The following is a 17,441-nucleotide window of genomic DNA, read 5'->3' on the forward strand; positions in this document are numbered from 1 at the left end:
AGGAGTGGGGTTAGGCATCACCAGGTAGGTAGGTTTGTGTGTGTGTGTGTGGGGGGGGGGGGTTGTTTAAAGGAGTTATCAGGCATTTTTAATGAAATAAGTGCTACTTACCCGGGGCTTCCTCCAGCCCCACGCTCCCAGCATGTCCCTCGCCGCAGCTCTGCAGTCAGCCATTCGCTGCCGCTGCCTCCCAGTCCCCGGCGATGGCACCAGTCCGACCTGGATGTCGGCCTGTACTGCGCCTGTGCGAGCAGCACTGTCAATCACCGCAACGTGGACCGGAGTGTACTACGCAGGCACAGTAGTTCTGCGTCTGCACAGTACGCTCTGGTCCATGTGGCGGTGATTGACAGCGCCGCTCGCACAGGCGCAGTACAGGCTGACGTCATCGCCGGGGGCTGGGAGGCAGCGGCAGAGAACAGCTGACTGCAGAGCTGCGGCAAGGGACATTCTGGGAGCTTGGGGCTGGACGAGCCCTGGGTAAGTAGCACTTATTTTCATAAAAAAAAAAAGCCTGATAACTCCTTTAAGGTTAGGCATCAGACACAGACAGGTAGATTGTGCGGAGAAATGGGGTTAGGCATCAGGTACATAGTGTGTGTGTGTGTGTGGCTGGGGCTGTTAGTCATTACAATTTGAAGATTTTCACACAAGAAAGATATGGCTTTGGGCTGGGGATGCCGTGAAGCGGGCCTCTAGTTTGTGTTGTCCCCCAAGGCCAAAAGGTCCCAGTCCTCCCCTGCCAGAGGCGGGACAAGGTCCTTCAGCACCCAAGGCTGAGACAGCAAAGTGCGCCCCTCCATCCCTCCCACCCCAGCCTTCACACACTGATTGCTATTAGACTAACAGGTGCCCCAGGGCCCCCAACCTCCCCAACACCTTAATCTCTAGTTATCTGGCTTGCAGTCACTGTCATGTATCCCCTTTTCTTATTTCTTCCTGCTTCAAACGCAATTGGGAATGACAGCTGAATGAATTGTGCGCCCCCTCCTACACAGCGCCCTGAGGCTGGAGCCTCTCCAGCCTCTGCCTCGGCCCGGCCCTGCTTATCACCACAACAGATCAGAAAGGCTGGCTCCAACAAAAACACAAATTGCCTGACACATATATAGGACTGTGTAGAACTCACATTATACTGCTGCTCTCCTGTATCCAGGCTTTGTATTGAGCGTGACTTGCTGGTGTCATGAGGGCTGCTGCTAGGGCTTACATTTGGAGGATGTCTTACATTTCAAGCATTCTTGAAATTCCTGCTAGGTTTTATTCTCAGAGGATGTCTTACTTTAGGGGAAACACGGTATGTGTGTCTCCTATATAATATATTTAACTGACATTTTTTAGCGTAACAACCAACGATTTATACGGGAAAATCATGACGATTAACAAGGTTGCCCAAACTTGCGCATCCCACTGTATATGTCTGTTTTCAGACAAACCCAACAAAAAAAAAAAAAACTTCCAGCACGGTCCAGAGATATTAATACTTTGGGTCCAGTGGGAGGGATTCCTTGCCATTTATTTCAATACCACTGTTTCCCCTGGTCCTATTTCCATGTCCCCAGTTGTCTGCAGATCCTGTACATTGTTTCTCTCCTCAAATTGATATTATTTCCCTCTCCGCTGAACCGTATCTCAGCGATTGTAACAAATATAAGACACAGGATGAGCTGCAGAGGGCAATAGGATGGAAAAGAAAGAGATCTTCGCTCAAATAATCCGACATCCTCATTTTAGTCCCTCTATTTGTCCGTGTCTACCTATGTATCTCTTCCCAACATGATCTTACTGTATATTTCTCCGTTTCTGAGAATTTCTGCCACTTGTCCCATGTCTGTTGGGTGAGGTGTGTTCTTTCATATATAATATCCGTTACCTCCTCCATCCGCTGTATAATTATTATTTCCGCTTCCCGTTTGTAATGATCCGCTCAGCTGGCTGCACAGGCAGCCAGCTGTTTGACCATTCCTTATGTCTGAGAGGTGCAGGTCTCTGGAAAAGAGACCTGGCTTCATCTTGCAACTTTCAGAGTTGCTTTGCGGAGGAATTTGCATACATGCAAATTGCTCAGCTGTAACATGGATAGTTCAGAATCCGTGATTTCTGTGTCAGAGAACTTGGGAAACGATGCTCCTGAGCCTTTTCCTGTTGGTCTGGGGGTCTGCGACTGGCTCCCAGAGGGTGCAGAATCTTTAGGAGATGCCTTCTGCCCCCCAGATCCATCTGAGGTTTTGCCCACTTCAGTGGGCATTGCTGTTGTACTGACTACCTTTGCAGCTCTGGTGGAGCTCCACTCATGTGTAGTCAATCATGATATTACAGTCACAGAAATTTCTGAATTTGAGTCCGAGTCTTCTTTTGAAAGACCAGTACCTGTGACCTCCACTCGTGATGATTTTCTGCCCGGTCCTGGTGTTGGTCTTGTCGTATCGGACTCTGAAGTTGGCAGTTCCCCGACATGTCCTGAGGTTTCTCCTGTGCTGGTGTACCCCGGTGTGCTCTGTGACCCAGAAAGCCCCAGTGTGCCTCGGTTACCAGCATGCTCAGATGCTTCCTCGGTGGAGACATGCTCTGATGTTGCCTGCCTGCTTGCATGCCCAGAAGTGGTCCCTGAAAGTCCTGATCTTGATGGGTGTCCTGGTAATTCTGAATCCGGAATAATCATAGGCTACATAGGGGTTCTTGGTAGTTCTCCATGTGAGCCTGGTGAGCGTTCTGGCCTCTTGGGATCTCTGCGGAGCTTCAAAGGGTTCTGGGAGATTCCGGGAGAAATTTTGCTTGGTACTCTGGATAGGATCAACAGTGGCTTTGGTGTTGAAAGGGACACTTCGAACAGGTATTGTGGCAGGTTTGGTGTTTTCGGGCGCTCCCTGGAAGGTGGTGGGTATTGTCTGGAGGGTGTCGATGGCTTCTTCTCTGGCATTCCCAGTCCTGATGGGTGTTACACTGAGACTTGTAGTACTGATGGGCATGTTTCGGTGGCTTCTGCTTCCGATGAGGTCGGTTTCGGGTGGACTGACTCTGGAATTGGGCCTTGTCGGGCTGTCCCGACCTTCATGAGTTTTCAGTTAGAGTTTTGTGGAAATACCAGTTTTGAGGGACGTCTGGAATCCGTCCCTAGGGGGGGGGGGGGTACTGTAATGATCCGCTGTTTGACCATTCCTTATGTCTGAGAGATGCAGGTCTCTGGAAAAGAGACCTGGCTTCATCTTGCAACTTTCAGAGTTGCTTTGCTGAGGAATTTGCATACATGCAAATTGCCCAGCTGTCTCGTTGGAGGGCTGGCAGTATAAAAGCCTGCTGCTGACCAGAAGGCTTCGCTGGTCATAACGGTTTATTAAATCACTCCTGGAGTGTCAGCCTTTCCTGTTGGATTGTTGTAGCTAGCTTAGAGTAATTCTGCACTAGGGGACTGCACTAGGCAGCCTCTCTAGTGCAGTTAGCCTGCTTATCTGTTTTGTCTGTATTGTCTCTCTGTTGCGATTGTCCTGTCGCCAACGGTGGTCGTCAGGAAAACGTTCTGTCTGTCTGTCTGTGGGTGCTAACCAGGGCAGCGGTTGTTACTGGTAGCCCCTTCTGTTTTATCTGTCTTACTTGGATTGCACTAGCCTCTAGCGGTAGCGGCTGTGGATCCTTCTGATCGCTTTCTTGGAGTATAGCTGGAGCAGCGGTTGCCACCGGCTATCTCATCTGTCTGTCTTGCTTGGATCGCACTCGCTCTGGCGGAAAGAGCAGTGGATCCTGCTAACTCTGCTTCTATACTTGGATCGCACTCGCTCTGGCGGTAAGAGCAGTGGATCCTGCTAGCTCTGTCACTTTACCTGGATCGCACTCGTTCTGGCAGAAAGAGCAGTGGATCTTTCCTATCCTACTTCCCGTCCGTCTGTCTGTCTTGTCTGATACGAACGCTTGCTGTAGGCTCGGTGAGGTAACCGTTAAGAAAGCGCTCGCGTTCTCTGTTTCGTGTTTGTGTGGCGGGGGTTAGGCGTGCTTGTCTCTGTTGTGCTTAACACGCGGAGACCGCGCTGTAAACGCGTTCACTGTTGCGAATGAGTGCGGTGTTCGTGTTTAGTTAGCGTTTGTTATTCTCCTTATCTTCTCATTCTATGATTTGCTGTGCCTTTGCTACACTCTACTCTGTCTTGCTTAAGCCTTGTGTCACCTCTGGCAATCGCCTTTCTCGCGATTGCGTTCCTACTTTATTTCTGCTGTTGTGTGTGCACCGTTGCGGGTTGGCGACTAGATTGGTGCACATACATACATTCTGTCTTTGTGCTCATTCTCATTCGCAATCGCTTCTCTTGCGATTGCGTTCTCACGTGGTTTCCTCTGTTGTGTGTCCACCGTCGCAGGTTGGCGGCTAGATTGGTGGACATGCATACATTCCTCATCTGTGCTTATTCGGTCTTGTGTTGCTGTTAGCAATCGCCATCTCTTGCGATTGCCTTCTCACCTGATCTTCATGGTTGTGTGTTCATCGTCACAGGGTGGTGACTAGATTGGTGGACACACATACGCTCTGTCGCTTTGCTCTCTCTCTTTCAGGACTATCTTGCCCTGCGTTTCTTCCCTTCGTACAATTCCTGTCTGGCGTCTGTGGCAGGGCAGAGGATCTGTTCCTTTGCACTCCACAGCTCCATCTGCCGACAGGAATTTCCCTCTACAGGTGCGTTGCACCTTTTGCTGGGTTCTCTCAAATTATACGCGTGGAGGATTTCCGCAGTGTCAGCGCACGTCCTGTGCGCTGACCACGGAGAGAATTCCACAATCGTTATAGTATGACCAGCCAAACCGAAATTCCTAGTGTAGAGGGGATTTCCGATTTGTACAATTTGGTCGCATATGGGTCCTGTATCTTTAAGAGGTTTAAGATACTGGACTCTGAAACCAGAGATGAGTTCATATCAGAATGTTCCAGATTCTTGGCAAATCCTGAATTTCAGGCCACCAATATTTCCACTTGGAGTGGTCAGATTGCTTACAATCTTTTCCAAGGGGATCTGTTTGTGTGGGTTGATGAGTATGCCAGACACAAGAATCTGAGACATAACCCTTGCAGGTTCCTGGCTCATGTGTTCTCTCGTAAGCTTAGAATTCCCATGCCAGGCTGTCTCTATGAGTTTTTTCCTGTGAGAGGTAGAGGTGTGAAAGACGCTGGCACTGCAGTCAGTGGACTCCTGTATAGGTGGGAGGGAAAGGAGATGGCTCAATCCACACAGTCAGGTACGGATGGGTGAATCTCCAGCGTGCTCAGGCAGCAGTGTGTCTGCATCGGTAGGAAAGAGGAAAAGCGCTGGCACTGCTTTCAATCACAATTTATTGTTCCACAGTAGGCGACATGTAACTACATGCATGCATGAAAACAACATGGTGGAGACACATACCCTGAGGTGGATGGTTGTGGCGTGGTGGTGGGTGCAGTGGGAAGGAGAGCCTGACGGCCGTTTCGCGCTATGCGCTTCTACGGAGGCAGCCTCCGTAGAAGCGCATAGCGCGAAACGGCCGTCAGGCTCTCCTTCCCTCTGCACCCACCACCACGCCACAACCATCCACCTCAGGGTATGTGTCTCCACCATGTTGTTTTCATGCATGCATGTAGTTACATGTCGCCTACTGTGGAACAATAAATTGTGATTGACAGCAGTGCCGAAGCTTTTCCTGTTTCCAACCGATGAGTTTTTTCCTGCAGTGCAAGATGCTGATCAGATGAGTTTATGCAACACCTCTCACTCGTTACCATATGCTAATGAGTGGGTGCTTGCAGGCCAGTCTGCTGATTCGGCTTTTCAGCCAAAAAATCCGTTGCCCATAGCAACTACAAATAAGGAGGTTATTTCTGTCAAGTCTGAAATGTGCAAAACCATTCAGTATGACAATCAGTCCAATGTTTCTGTTGCCACTTCAGGTTCTAAGCAGATGCAAGAGAACTGCCTTGAGATCTCTCTTGCATTTAAACAGCAGACATGCAAAGTTGCTAAAAAGGGAAAAACTAAAAATCGCAAGCATCTGAATAAAACACTCCCTATAGATGTGGACAATGATGTTGCTCAGTCTCCGGGTTTATCACCCCAATCAAAAGCTTTTGTAGATCCTTTAATAGGCAGATTTATTTTCTATATTAAAGGAGTAAGAAAGTCTATGCATGTTCCTGACCCCAACCCTTATGAGAGCTACTTAGATACCGGGTTGTTTGAGCCCCCATTTGCTCCTTGGGATATATTGGAGCTTTGGTTGAGGAATTCGAGATGGATTAGAAGGCGTTTTGCGATTTCTATATTGCAGAAAGCGCAGAGACGCTAAACGCTTGTATAAATTCCGTGTACACTTTGATAGATTCTGATGAGTGTGACAGGTGTTTTGTGGATCCAGTGATGTGTGTATGGCAGACGATTTTGGATGAGTTGCACACACACCAATCGATTGATTCCAATAAAGAGACATTGTTATTGGATGATTGTTCCTGCCTTTCTGGGGTAAAGCATGTGAGTCGAGACATTGTGCGATCTGAAATGAATGGGTGTACCACCGTGGTTGACTCCTGTGCAAATCCTGAAAGATTCTCTCCTGACTGTGTGCAGTTTGAATTTATGCGATCTAAAAACAGATCTTTAAGATCTTCCATCTATGATCCTGCTATGGGGAAAATTCCTAAATTATGCAGCGTCAAAAGTAAAATTGATATGTCTAATAAACTTTCTCCTGTTGTTGTCGCTATTTCTTCTGCAAATGGGTCTTTGTCTCACCCTGTTCACACCTGTAAGGGCCCGTTGCCTAGTGACAGTTGCTCCAGTGTTTCTGTCCTGAACGCCTTACAGTCTGCTCCGCAGATCGCGGAGGTTTGCGCTATGGAAGCGTCAGTTTCACAACCTAAAGCAATTTTGGATTTGCATGTTTTGCGTTCTGACTCCTCGGATTCGACATTGTTAGCCGAATCTAAGAGTGAGACAGCGCTTCGGTTTTGCGAATCTGATGCTGAAGCTTCTTTGCCTTGTCCAGAGAAGCTTTCTCTGAGCCTGCCCTGTACCATGAATAACAATATGATGTTCAATCGCACTGACATTTGTGAGTCCCTTTCTTGCTCAGAGGCAGGTGCTAGCTCTCCACCCTGTACTCTGGATGAGTCAGAATCTCCTGTGGTGACCCTAGAGGCTCATCTAGGTATTGCTACCATTCTCATCTGTTTTTCTGCCATTTTGGAATTACAGTCTAGTTTAACTGCTATGCAGAACCCTGTGTACAGTAAGATTAGAGTTAGGGAATCAGTGAGTGTCCCCGCAAAGATTCCCGTGCATCCTGTTCATGAAGATAAAATTCAGTCTCAGTGGATTGTAGAACCATCCCTGGGACATTTGCTATGTCCACAAAATGTATCTGATGTTTTGCCCTGTAACATGGATAGTTCAGAATCCGTGATTTCTGTGTCAGAGAACTTGGGAAACGATGCTCCTGAGCCTTTTCCTGTTGGTCTGGGGGTCTGCGACTGGCTCCCAGAGGGTGCAGAATCTTTAGGAGATGCCTTCTGCCCCCCAGATCCGTCTGAGGTTTTGCCCACTTCAGTGGGCATTGCTGTTGTACTGACTACCTTTGCAGCTCTGGTGGAGCTCCACTCATGTGTAGTCAATCATGATATTACAGTCACAGAAATTTCTGAATTTGAGTCCGAGTCTTCTTTTGAAAGACCAGTACCTGTGACCTCCACTCATGATGATTTTCTGCCCGGTCCTGGTGTTGGTCTTGTCGTATCGGACTCTGAAGTTGGCAGTTCCCCGACATGTCCTGAGGTTTCTCCTGTGCTGGTGTACCCCGGTGTGCTCTGTGACCCAGAAAGCCCCAGTGTGCCTCGGTTACCAGCATGCTCAGATGCTTCCTCGGTGGAGACATGCTCTGATGTTGCCTGCCTGCTTGCATGCCCAGAAGTGGTCCCTGAAAGTCCTGATCTTGATGGGTGTCCTGGTAATTCTGAATCCGGAATAATCATAGGCTACATAGGGGTTCTTGGTAGTTCTCCATGTGAGCCTGGTGAGCGTTCTGGCCTATTGGGATCTCTGCGGAGCTTCAAAGGGTTCTGGGGGATTCCGGGAGAAATTTTGCTTGGTACTCTGGATAGGATCAACAGTGGCTTTGGTGTTGAAAGGGACACTTCGAACAGGTATTGTGGCAGGTTTGGTGTTTTCGGGCGCTCCCTGGAAGGTGGTGGGTATTGTCTGGAGGGTGTCGATGGCTTCTTCTCTGGCATTTACAGTCCTGATGGGTGTTACACTGAGACTTGTAGTACTGATGGGCATGTTTCGGTGGCTTCTGCTTCCGATGAGGTCGGTTTCGGGTGGACTGACTCTGGAATTGGGCCTTGTCGGGCTGTCCCGACCTTCATGAGTTTTCAGTTAGAGTTTTGTGGAAATACCAGTTTTGAGGGACGTCTGGAATCCGTCCCTGGGGGGGGGGGGGGGGGGGGTACTGTAATGATCCGCTGTTTGACCATTCCTTATGTCTGAGAGATGCAGGTCTCTGGAAAAGAGACCTGGCTTCATCTTGCAACTTTCAGAGTTGCTTTGCTGAGGAATTTGCATACATGCAAATTGCCCAGCTGTCTCGTTGGAGGGCTGGTAGTATAAAAGCCTGCTGCTGACCAGAAGGCTTCGCTGGTCATAACGGTTTGTTAAATCACTCCTGGAGTGTCAGCCTTTCCTGTTGGATTGTTGTAGCTAGCTTAGAGTAATTCTGGAGACTGCACTAGGCAGCCTCTCTAGTGCAGTTAGCCTGCTTATCTGTTTTGTCTGTATTGTCTCTCTGTTGCAATTGTCCTGTCGCCGACGGTGGTCATCAGGAAATCGTTCTGTCTGTCTGTGGGTGCTAACCAGGGCAGCGGTTGTTACTGGTAGCCCCTTCTGTTTTATCTGTCTTACTTGGATTGCACTAGCCTCTAGCGGTAGTGGCTGTGGTTCCTTCTGATCGCTTTCTTGGAGTATAGCTGGAGCAGCGGTTGCCACCGGCTATCTCATCTGTCTGTCTTGCTTGGATCGCACTCGCTCTGGCGGAAAGAGCAGTGGATCCTGCTTACTCTGCTTCTATACTTGGATCGCACTCGCTCTGGCGGTAAGAGCAGTGGATCCTGCTAGCTCTGTTACTTTACCTGGATCGCACTCGGTCTGGCGGAAAGAGCAGTGGATCTTTCCTATCCTACTTCCCATCCGTCTGTCTGTCTTGTCTGATACTAACGCTTGCTGTAGGCTCGGTGAGGTAACCGTTAAGCAAGCGCTCCCGTTCTCTGTTTCGTGTTTGTGTGGTGGGGGTTAGTTAGGCGTGCTTGTCTCTGTTGTGCTTAACATGCGGAGACCGCGCTGTAAACGCGTTCGCTGTTGCGAATAAGTGCGGTGTTTGCGTTTAGTTAGCGTTTGTTATTTTCCTTATCTTCTCATTGTATGATTTGCTGTGCCTTTGCTACTCTCGTGCCCTGTCTTGCTTAAGCCTTGTGTCACCTCTGGCAATCGCCTCTCTCGCGATTGCGTTCCTACTTTATTTCTGCTGTTGTGTGTGCACCGTCGCGGGTTGGCGACTAGATTGATGCACATACATAAATTCTGTCTCTGTGCTCATTCTCATTCGCAATCGCTTCTCTTGCGATTGCGTTCTCACTTGGTTTCCTCTGTTGTGTGTCCACCAACGCAGGTTGGTGGCTAGATTGGTGGACATACATACAATCCTCCTCTGTGCTTATTCAGTCTTGTGTCGCTGTTAACAATCGCCATCTCTTGCGATTGCCTTCTCACCTGATCTTCATGGTTGTGTGTTCATCGTCGCAGGGTGGTGACTAGATTGGTGGACACACATACCCTCTGTCGCTTTGCTCTCTCTCTTTCAGGGCTATCTTGCCCTGCATTTCTTCCCTTCGTACAATTCCTGTCTGGCGTCTGTGGCAGGGCAGAGGATCTGTTCCTTTGCACTCCACAGCTCCATCTGCCGACAGGAATTTCCCTCTACAGATGCGTTGCACCTTTTGCTGGGTTCTCTCAAATTATACGCTTGTGGAGGATATCCGCAGTGTCAGCCCACGCCCTGTGCGCTGACCACGGAGAGAATTCCACAATCGTTACACCGTTCGTTTAGGGCAGGGAGACCTGCTGCCTTCCAGTTCCTTCCTATTAGTATTCTAGCTGCATTTGTAAGATGTCTAGTCAGACTCTGTCTATATTTTTTAATGCTCCATTGGTTGGAATGGAAGAGATAAAAGCTTGGGTTCTCCAGAGGTTCTATTTCCGTGATTACTCTCATAAGCCTTTTAACCTCCTCCCAGAAGGGTCTGATCATATTGCATCCCCAAAATATATGCAGCATGGTCCCTTCCTCCCTCTGACACCTCCAGCATCTACTATCCACCCCTGAGAACATTTTGCTTAATCTACTCAGGGGCGTAGCAATAGGAGGTGCAGAGGTAGCGAACGCATTGGGGCCCTTGGGCCGGAGGAGCACCAAGAGGCCCACCCACAACTGCAGTATTAGCTCTCTATTGGTCCTGTGCTGGTAATAATCACTTTTATGTATGAAAATAGTATTAATCATTAACAAGCTGTTCCCCATCCCCTTCTTGCACCTCTGACACTATGGTTGTCCTTGGCAGATTTTGGTGCGCCGTATAAATTGTTCTGTAAAGAGTGCTCGGGGGGTGGGCTTTCTTTACTGAACAATTTATACGGCGCACTGTAAAACTTGCACCGGGGCACATAGCTCCTTAGCTACGCCACTGAATCTACTAGGTGTGTAGTACCACCTTGTTAGAATTTTGAACCCCGATTCCTGCACTCTTGTGGAAATGGAAGATTTATGTGCATTAATTAGTATTTTTTCAATTGTAAATCATTGAATTCTTCCTGTACTTCAGTCTTCCACCCTGATCTCAGGGGCAATGTACACCCAGCTTTCCTGTTCAGTCCCCTGTATATCTGTGAGAGCACCTCCATAACCCTCTGATCGCCATTTTAAAGTCTCTCAAACAGGGTGTCCTCTCTGGACATTTCCCCTCTTTTTCCTGTGTCATCAGGAAGGATCTACACTGCATTAAAGAGGAACTCTAGTGTAAATAATGTAATAAAAAAGTGCTTCATTTTAACAATAATTATGTAAAAAATATTTAGTCAGTGTTTGCCCATTGTAAAATCTTTTCTGGTGATGTCAGTGGAAGGAGATGCTTCTTGCTTTTGGCAGTTGAAACAGCTGTAAACAGTACAATATCTGTTATTTCCCACAATGCAATGAGTTTCACAGTCAGGAAACTGTCAGGACCATGGTTCTGACATCACTTTGTGGGAGGGTTTCACCACAATATTAGCCATACAGAGCCCCCTGGTAGTCTTTGAGAAAAGGAAAAGATTTCTCATGGGGAAGGGGGTATCAGCTACTGATTGGGATGAAGTTCAATTATTGGTCACGGTTTTTCTTTAAGAGAAGGTTTCTCTTTCATCCAGGTTTCTCTTTCATCCAGGTTTGTCATCTGCAGGCTATCTTCCACCTCCCCCAGGAGCCTCCAATTCTCCCCATCAACTAGTTTATTAGCTTGTAACATCTTCTGACCTCTCCACCCTGTTATTGCATCCTATCCCAAATTCCATGTTTTCAAGGACAGTTGCAGTTATTAAACTGTTAGGCCAAAAAGTGACTCAGATATCTAGGTCGAAAAAAAAACATGCGTTCATCAAGTCCAACCTTTTGATCCTCACATCCATCCTGCAGATCCATAGGGACGCTGGCTCTGCATATATGGCACATGGAGGAATCACTCCCTTTTCACCGACTGCTGAGAGCAAAGGAAGGAACCCACCTTTCACCAAAGCTCCAAAATGTGGCTTCAGCATGCAGAGTTTCACAACAGAATAGTGAAAAATCCAGAATAGTGACAGGTAATTATATGATATACAGCTTATTCAAATATTTAAACCATATGTAGATGATTCCTGAAAGTGGGGATATACTTAAAAGCAAACCTGAAATGAAAATAAAGCAAGAAAATAATCATTTGTATGTGTAGTATTAACGGTAAATAGCTCTTTCCTGGAGTTTCATATTACTATTTTCAATTTAAGGGGTACAATTTCAAGTTTGAAATATGCATAGCAGCCATGTCAGTGTGATGGAAAATCTAGTTCATTCAGCACCCACAAAAGAGAAATGAATATTAAGTAAGTGTATTGATGAATTCCATAGGGGGATGGAAAATGTGGGAATACATTCTGGAATTGTATTATTTTGTACAGCATTAATTGAAGCTCTTACAATTCACTGTAGGGTGCTTGGTAGGTTAGTGTAATGAATAGCGGAGATGCCGCCACGCGGTCTGGCGGCGGGGCGGCTGTCTCCGCGTTCAGAACGGCGGTTTCCGCACAACAACATGTGTCTGGTTTGTCTGGACCTTCTAGTGCACACAGATGGAGAGCTACGCGTGCGCGCACCAGGCGACAGGACATTTATACCAGCAGAAGGGGAATCAGCTGATCAGGCCGGTCAGCTGATCCCAGCTGGACTCTGGATTGGCTGAGTGGCTTGGGCGGAGCTGCACAGCACTGCAAGTATATATAGATCTTGCTTGTCAGTTGCTGGTTGTCTGCCGTTGCGAATACTTACGTGTGAGCACTCAGACCTCAGTCAGATCCTACAGTGTGTTAGAACCAGGTGGACCTGGGAATTCACACTTAGCCAGATTACGCTATTGTTATATGCTGTGTTATATCTTAGACCAGTTCCAGGGTGTTGAGACCAAGGACCTCACACCCAAGCTTAGGATTACTGTGTCATTACTGTGTTATACCTTAGACCAGTTCCTGGGTGCTGAGACCAAGGACCTCACACCCAAGCTTAGGATTACTGTGTCATTACTGTGTTATACCTTAGACCAGTTCCAGGGTGTTGAGACCAAGGACCTCACACCCAAGCTTAGGATTACTGTGTCATTACTGTGTTATACCTTAGACCAGTTCCAGGGTGTTGAGACCAAGGACCTCACACCCAAGCTTAGGATTACTGTGTCATTACTGTGTTATACCTTAGACCAGTTACAGGGTGTTGAGACCAAGGACCTCACACCCAAGTTTAGGATTACTGTGTCATTGCTGTGTAATATCTTAGACCAGTTCCAGGGTGTTGAGACCAAGGACCTCACACCCAAGCTTAGGTTTACTGTGTCATTACTGTGTTATACCTTAGACCAGTTCCAGGGTGTTGAGACCAAGGACCTCACACCCAAGCTTAGGATACTGTGTTATTCTTTAGACTAGTTCCTGGGTGTCGAGACCAAGGACCTCACACCTCAGACTAGGATTGTGCTTTATATCTGTTATGACCATTTGCTCTGTCGACCTTTCTCTTGCTATCTGATGCGGTACCTCTGCCTATCTGCCTACCAGTTGCCAACCTTGCCTGTACCCGGTTATCGAATCAGCCTTTTGTCTTTGTACCTTATCTGCTCGTGGCCTGCCCGACCCTTCTGGCTGTCACTCAACCCTCGAGTTTTCAGTCTGTCTGTACTACCCGTGACACTATTCCACCAAGTGTCAGTTAGCTGCAAGGACCTCCTGCTTCTCAGAGAGTCCTTCCTGCAGTACAGCCAGGGACCTCTCTCCCATAGGAGTCCTCTGGCTGCAGTACAGTCTGATTCCCAGTTTACCAGGGAATCACTGGCTGCCAGATTATCTCTATCTCCTCTCTTAGGAGATAGTTCCTGCACAGCCAAGGGCCACCTGCTCCTCAGGTGGTCTCTGGTCGAAGTTATCTGTGTCTCCCCCCCTACGGGAGATAGCCTACAGTTGCACCAAACACTTACACTCTATTAGGTGTCCAGAGGTTAGTCATACTTGTATTATTGGTGATTCTGCAGATCATCAATATTCAGGTATACATCTGTATTGTTGGTGATACTGCAGATCACCAATAATCAGATTCTCTCTGTGTGCTGACACCAATCGTTACAGATAGTAGCCACCACAAAAGGCAGGCAAAGGAAGTGTGAACCATACAGCCAAATATTTCTTATAATCTCTAAAAATTGAGCTGCATACCTGCATTGATCGCTCAGTTATGATTTTCTGTAGGATGCCCAGTATGGTAGCCTACATGAATCCTGCAATGCTTTAGATTTACACAGAGTAAATTGTTAACATCCCATGCTTTTATCATGCTTTTATGGGATCTTCTACGTACGGTACTTCCAAATATGAGAAATTTACAAATCTACAGACACAATTCTATTTCGGATTTCATTAGATAAAGTGGTATGTTTAGACATGATTTTAGGTCCTTCATGGTCAAGGATAAATAGTACAATCTATGTTTTGTGGCAATGGTGAGTGTCTTAAAGTGGAGCTGAACTCTTGCACAGAACAGAAGGAAAACATAGTGGAATGTACCCTGTATTATCTGTGACTAATCACCACCATAATTTGATCTCTCAGCTGTGTCAGCTCAGGAGTCTCCTCTGCCGTGTCAGAGCAGCTAATTTGTAAACAAAAGCTGTTAATATGTCTGCTTCCATGAAAGCAGGGAGTAGACACACTGCATATTTATTGCAGGATTTGTATCAGCAGTAACAAATGTTTTTCTTTAAAGGTTATTATACTATTGCTTATTGTTTTAGAGCAGAGAGGAAGTTCTGGGTTCAGGTCTGCTTTAACTTCTAAGGATGCAATGCCACTTGTGTTTTGTTTTTCCAAAATGTCTTTTTTCCCTGTTTTCTTTAGTTTCTTTGTGTTTTCTTCATCCTAAAGGGACAACCTCTTCTGATAGGTCAGTGATAGGCAAACTAGGCTCTCCAGCTGTTAAGGAACTACAAATTCCACAATGCATTTGACTTTATGAATTATGACTGTGGCTGTCAGACTCCTGCAATGCATTGTGGGACTTGCAGTTCCTTAACAGCAGGACAGTCAAGTTTACCTATCACTGTGATAGGTGAAGCCCTTAATCAACTCTGCCTCAGATCTTATAGTTTCACTTTTCTGCAATATCCCTTCTCAAATTAAAAGCTGCTTTTTTCTTTATCATATTGTTTTTCCCTCATAAAATTCTCTCTCTCTCTTTTTATTTTTACAGTGTATGGACTTTTTTTTTAATACACTGCTTCAACAGAGGATAAATGTTCCTCACCAAAATCTCCAATAGCTAGTTATTTCACAAGAGTTTTCACTTTAATATTTTAATAAAAAAAAAATTGCTCACTTTGATTACAAAGTCCGGGAACCACATAGTAAATTCCTGAAGCTGCTTGTCAAATATTTCCTTAGATCCAGGACATGTTCTAGCTTGCAACGGCCTTTTATTTACTCTGATGCCCCTAGGGGCCTTCTGCTCCTTCTTATATTTTTAAAATTAATCAGAGGTTAAAAAAATAATTCTAATATTTCGTAGAGCTCATTTCCACGGGCAGTTGAACTGTGTGCTCAGCAAGCAGTTACCAGGCAGCAGTAAGCAGTTACCAGTCAGCAGTGAGCTGTTGTGAGAGTTTAAGAGGCTTTTCACTGACTACCAACTGTCCATGGAAAAGAGGCCTGTGTAAGCTCCTTTTTGGGGGCCTGTGTAAGATCTATAACAAGTAAGCCTAAAGTCTTTTCTATTAGTTTAAATACTTGGCCAAATGTCTTTGCAACATCCCTATGTCCTAAGAGTGAAGGATAAACCACTCTGGCAGAATAAGCACCAATGTGCAGGTGCAACAATAAGGATAAACATAAGAAGATATTTTTGTGCCATTAATAAAACTGTAATTGATTATGGTAACAATTTTCATCTCATCGATCATTTCAACCAGTTGGCATGTCTCCCATGTATCCTATGTTGGTCACTCTTACCCACCACCTCCCTCCCACCACTCCCACCATTCCCCCCTTGGCTACCAACCTTCTGCACACAAACTTTCATCCTTTTCTTTTCTATCTTCAACCCATAAGCTATATTCAGTCCTGTGCATTGAAAGCCATGTTAGCTTTTGTTTCTATTACAAATGAAGCCATCAGAAGATCTGGATTTCTTACCTTGTCACCACAAAGGTTGGGCCTAAGAATTGTAAAGTTGACCTTGAGGCAACATGAAATTTAATAGGATGGTGCTTGGCTGCTCCTGTCTGACCTCCCCCATTTTGGCTCATAAAAATCGTCACAGTCAGATCTTCACCTTGTCTTAAAAGTTCTTACCCTAAAAATACATACATCATTTTTTGAAAAGTTTCTGCCACCCGAATAATGAGAAAGGTCTTTGCATTGGGCATTTACAGCACTGAAATGTAATGTTCAATTAACACTACTTGAAAGGTTATATGTTAGAAAATGCAATGCGTATATATGCGTGTTTCCAAAAATCCAGAGCCAGGAAATTGTTTGTGTGTCATAACAGACAAACTATATTAATTGCTAAATGACTTGAGGTGGCACCACTTAAAACACCTGGCCAGAATTACAGAATAAAAAAGGACCAAGTCACTTTGTTTCTGGGAACAGGCAGGTACGATAAGAAGTTGTATATACTGTATGACACATTTGGATCAACAGATCATATAAAAAGTCTACAAGATTTAGTATTCGAAAACTAAAAAAAATAAAAATACATTTAACAAAAAGGAAAAAATATGAAAATGGAAATTAGACAACACAGAAAAAAATGAAACCATAAATGAAACCATAAAATAAAAAATAATTTTTTTTAAAATGTGATAAAGAAAAGTTAAATACATAAATAAATACTTTTCTTTAAAAAACAAAAACAAACCAAAAACTAAAATTGACATTAGTATATAAAGAATTTTCTTATGCTAGTCCATTCCCTCACTCTCTGAGTGTCCTGCTTGTCCTGCTGGAGTTCTTGTACCCCGGATTTCCCTTATTGCCAGGGCTGGCGCTACCATGGAGGAAAAAGGGGCAATTGTGTACCCCCCATCTTAACTGTTGCTCCCCAGGGGCCTTTGCAGAGTCTTTGGCAGAGTAGCGTCTCACCTGTGCTGGCGGGCAGGTAAGACCAGGAAGCACAGTTAAGTTGGGAGGTGATTGGGAGGGAGGGTCAGCAGCTTCAGTATACTTCATGTGCGAATCAGGGGTGTAGATATGCGTACTGTTAACTTACTGCCGTGTTCACAATCCCCACGCCGTTTTCATCCATCTCACCATAGCAGCCCCCTCCATCCGTGATCGGGATATGAGAATCAACTATTCTCAACAGGGGCGCCGCCAGTGTACAAGCGAGCCAAACCCCCGCTTGGAACCTCAGACTTAGGAGGGCCTCGCTCTGCTGCTGGCGGCTCCCCCCTCCTCCCCGCCGCAGTGCTGTAATGATCCTGGGTCCCCCTCCTGCCCGGCGGCTAATATTGTCCACAGCGCATATCAGTATAACACAGTGACACTCAAGCAGGCAGCGAGGCAATGAGTGTCACAGCTGATATTCGATGTGGACAATATTAGGCACCGGGCAGGAGGGGG

At 46.2% G+C, this 17,441-nt stretch overlaps 1 protein-coding gene across 2 annotated transcripts in view; it reads right to left on the bottom strand.

Annotated features, from left to right (window-relative positions):
- Window positions 1-17,441, bottom strand: part of HTRA4 (HtrA serine peptidase 4) — a 142,107-nt gene that overhangs the window by 122,891 nt on the left and 1,775 nt on the right. For both annotated transcript variants that reach the window (XM_068272277.1, XM_068272276.1), the window contains exon 2: window positions 16,008-16,167. In XM_068272277.1, the coding sequence (XP_068128378.1) occupies window positions 16,008-16,120 (113 nt within the window). In that variant the 5' untranslated portion in view covers window positions 16,121-16,167. The remainder of the gene's footprint in view (window positions 1-16,007; window positions 16,168-17,441) is intronic.

The sequence above is a fragment of the Hyperolius riggenbachi genome, chromosome 3 (genome assembly GCF_040937935.1).
Source record: "Hyperolius riggenbachi isolate aHypRig1 chromosome 3, aHypRig1.pri, whole genome shotgun sequence".
Classification (NCBI taxonomy): domain Eukaryota; kingdom Metazoa; phylum Chordata; class Amphibia; order Anura; family Hyperoliidae; genus Hyperolius; species Hyperolius riggenbachi.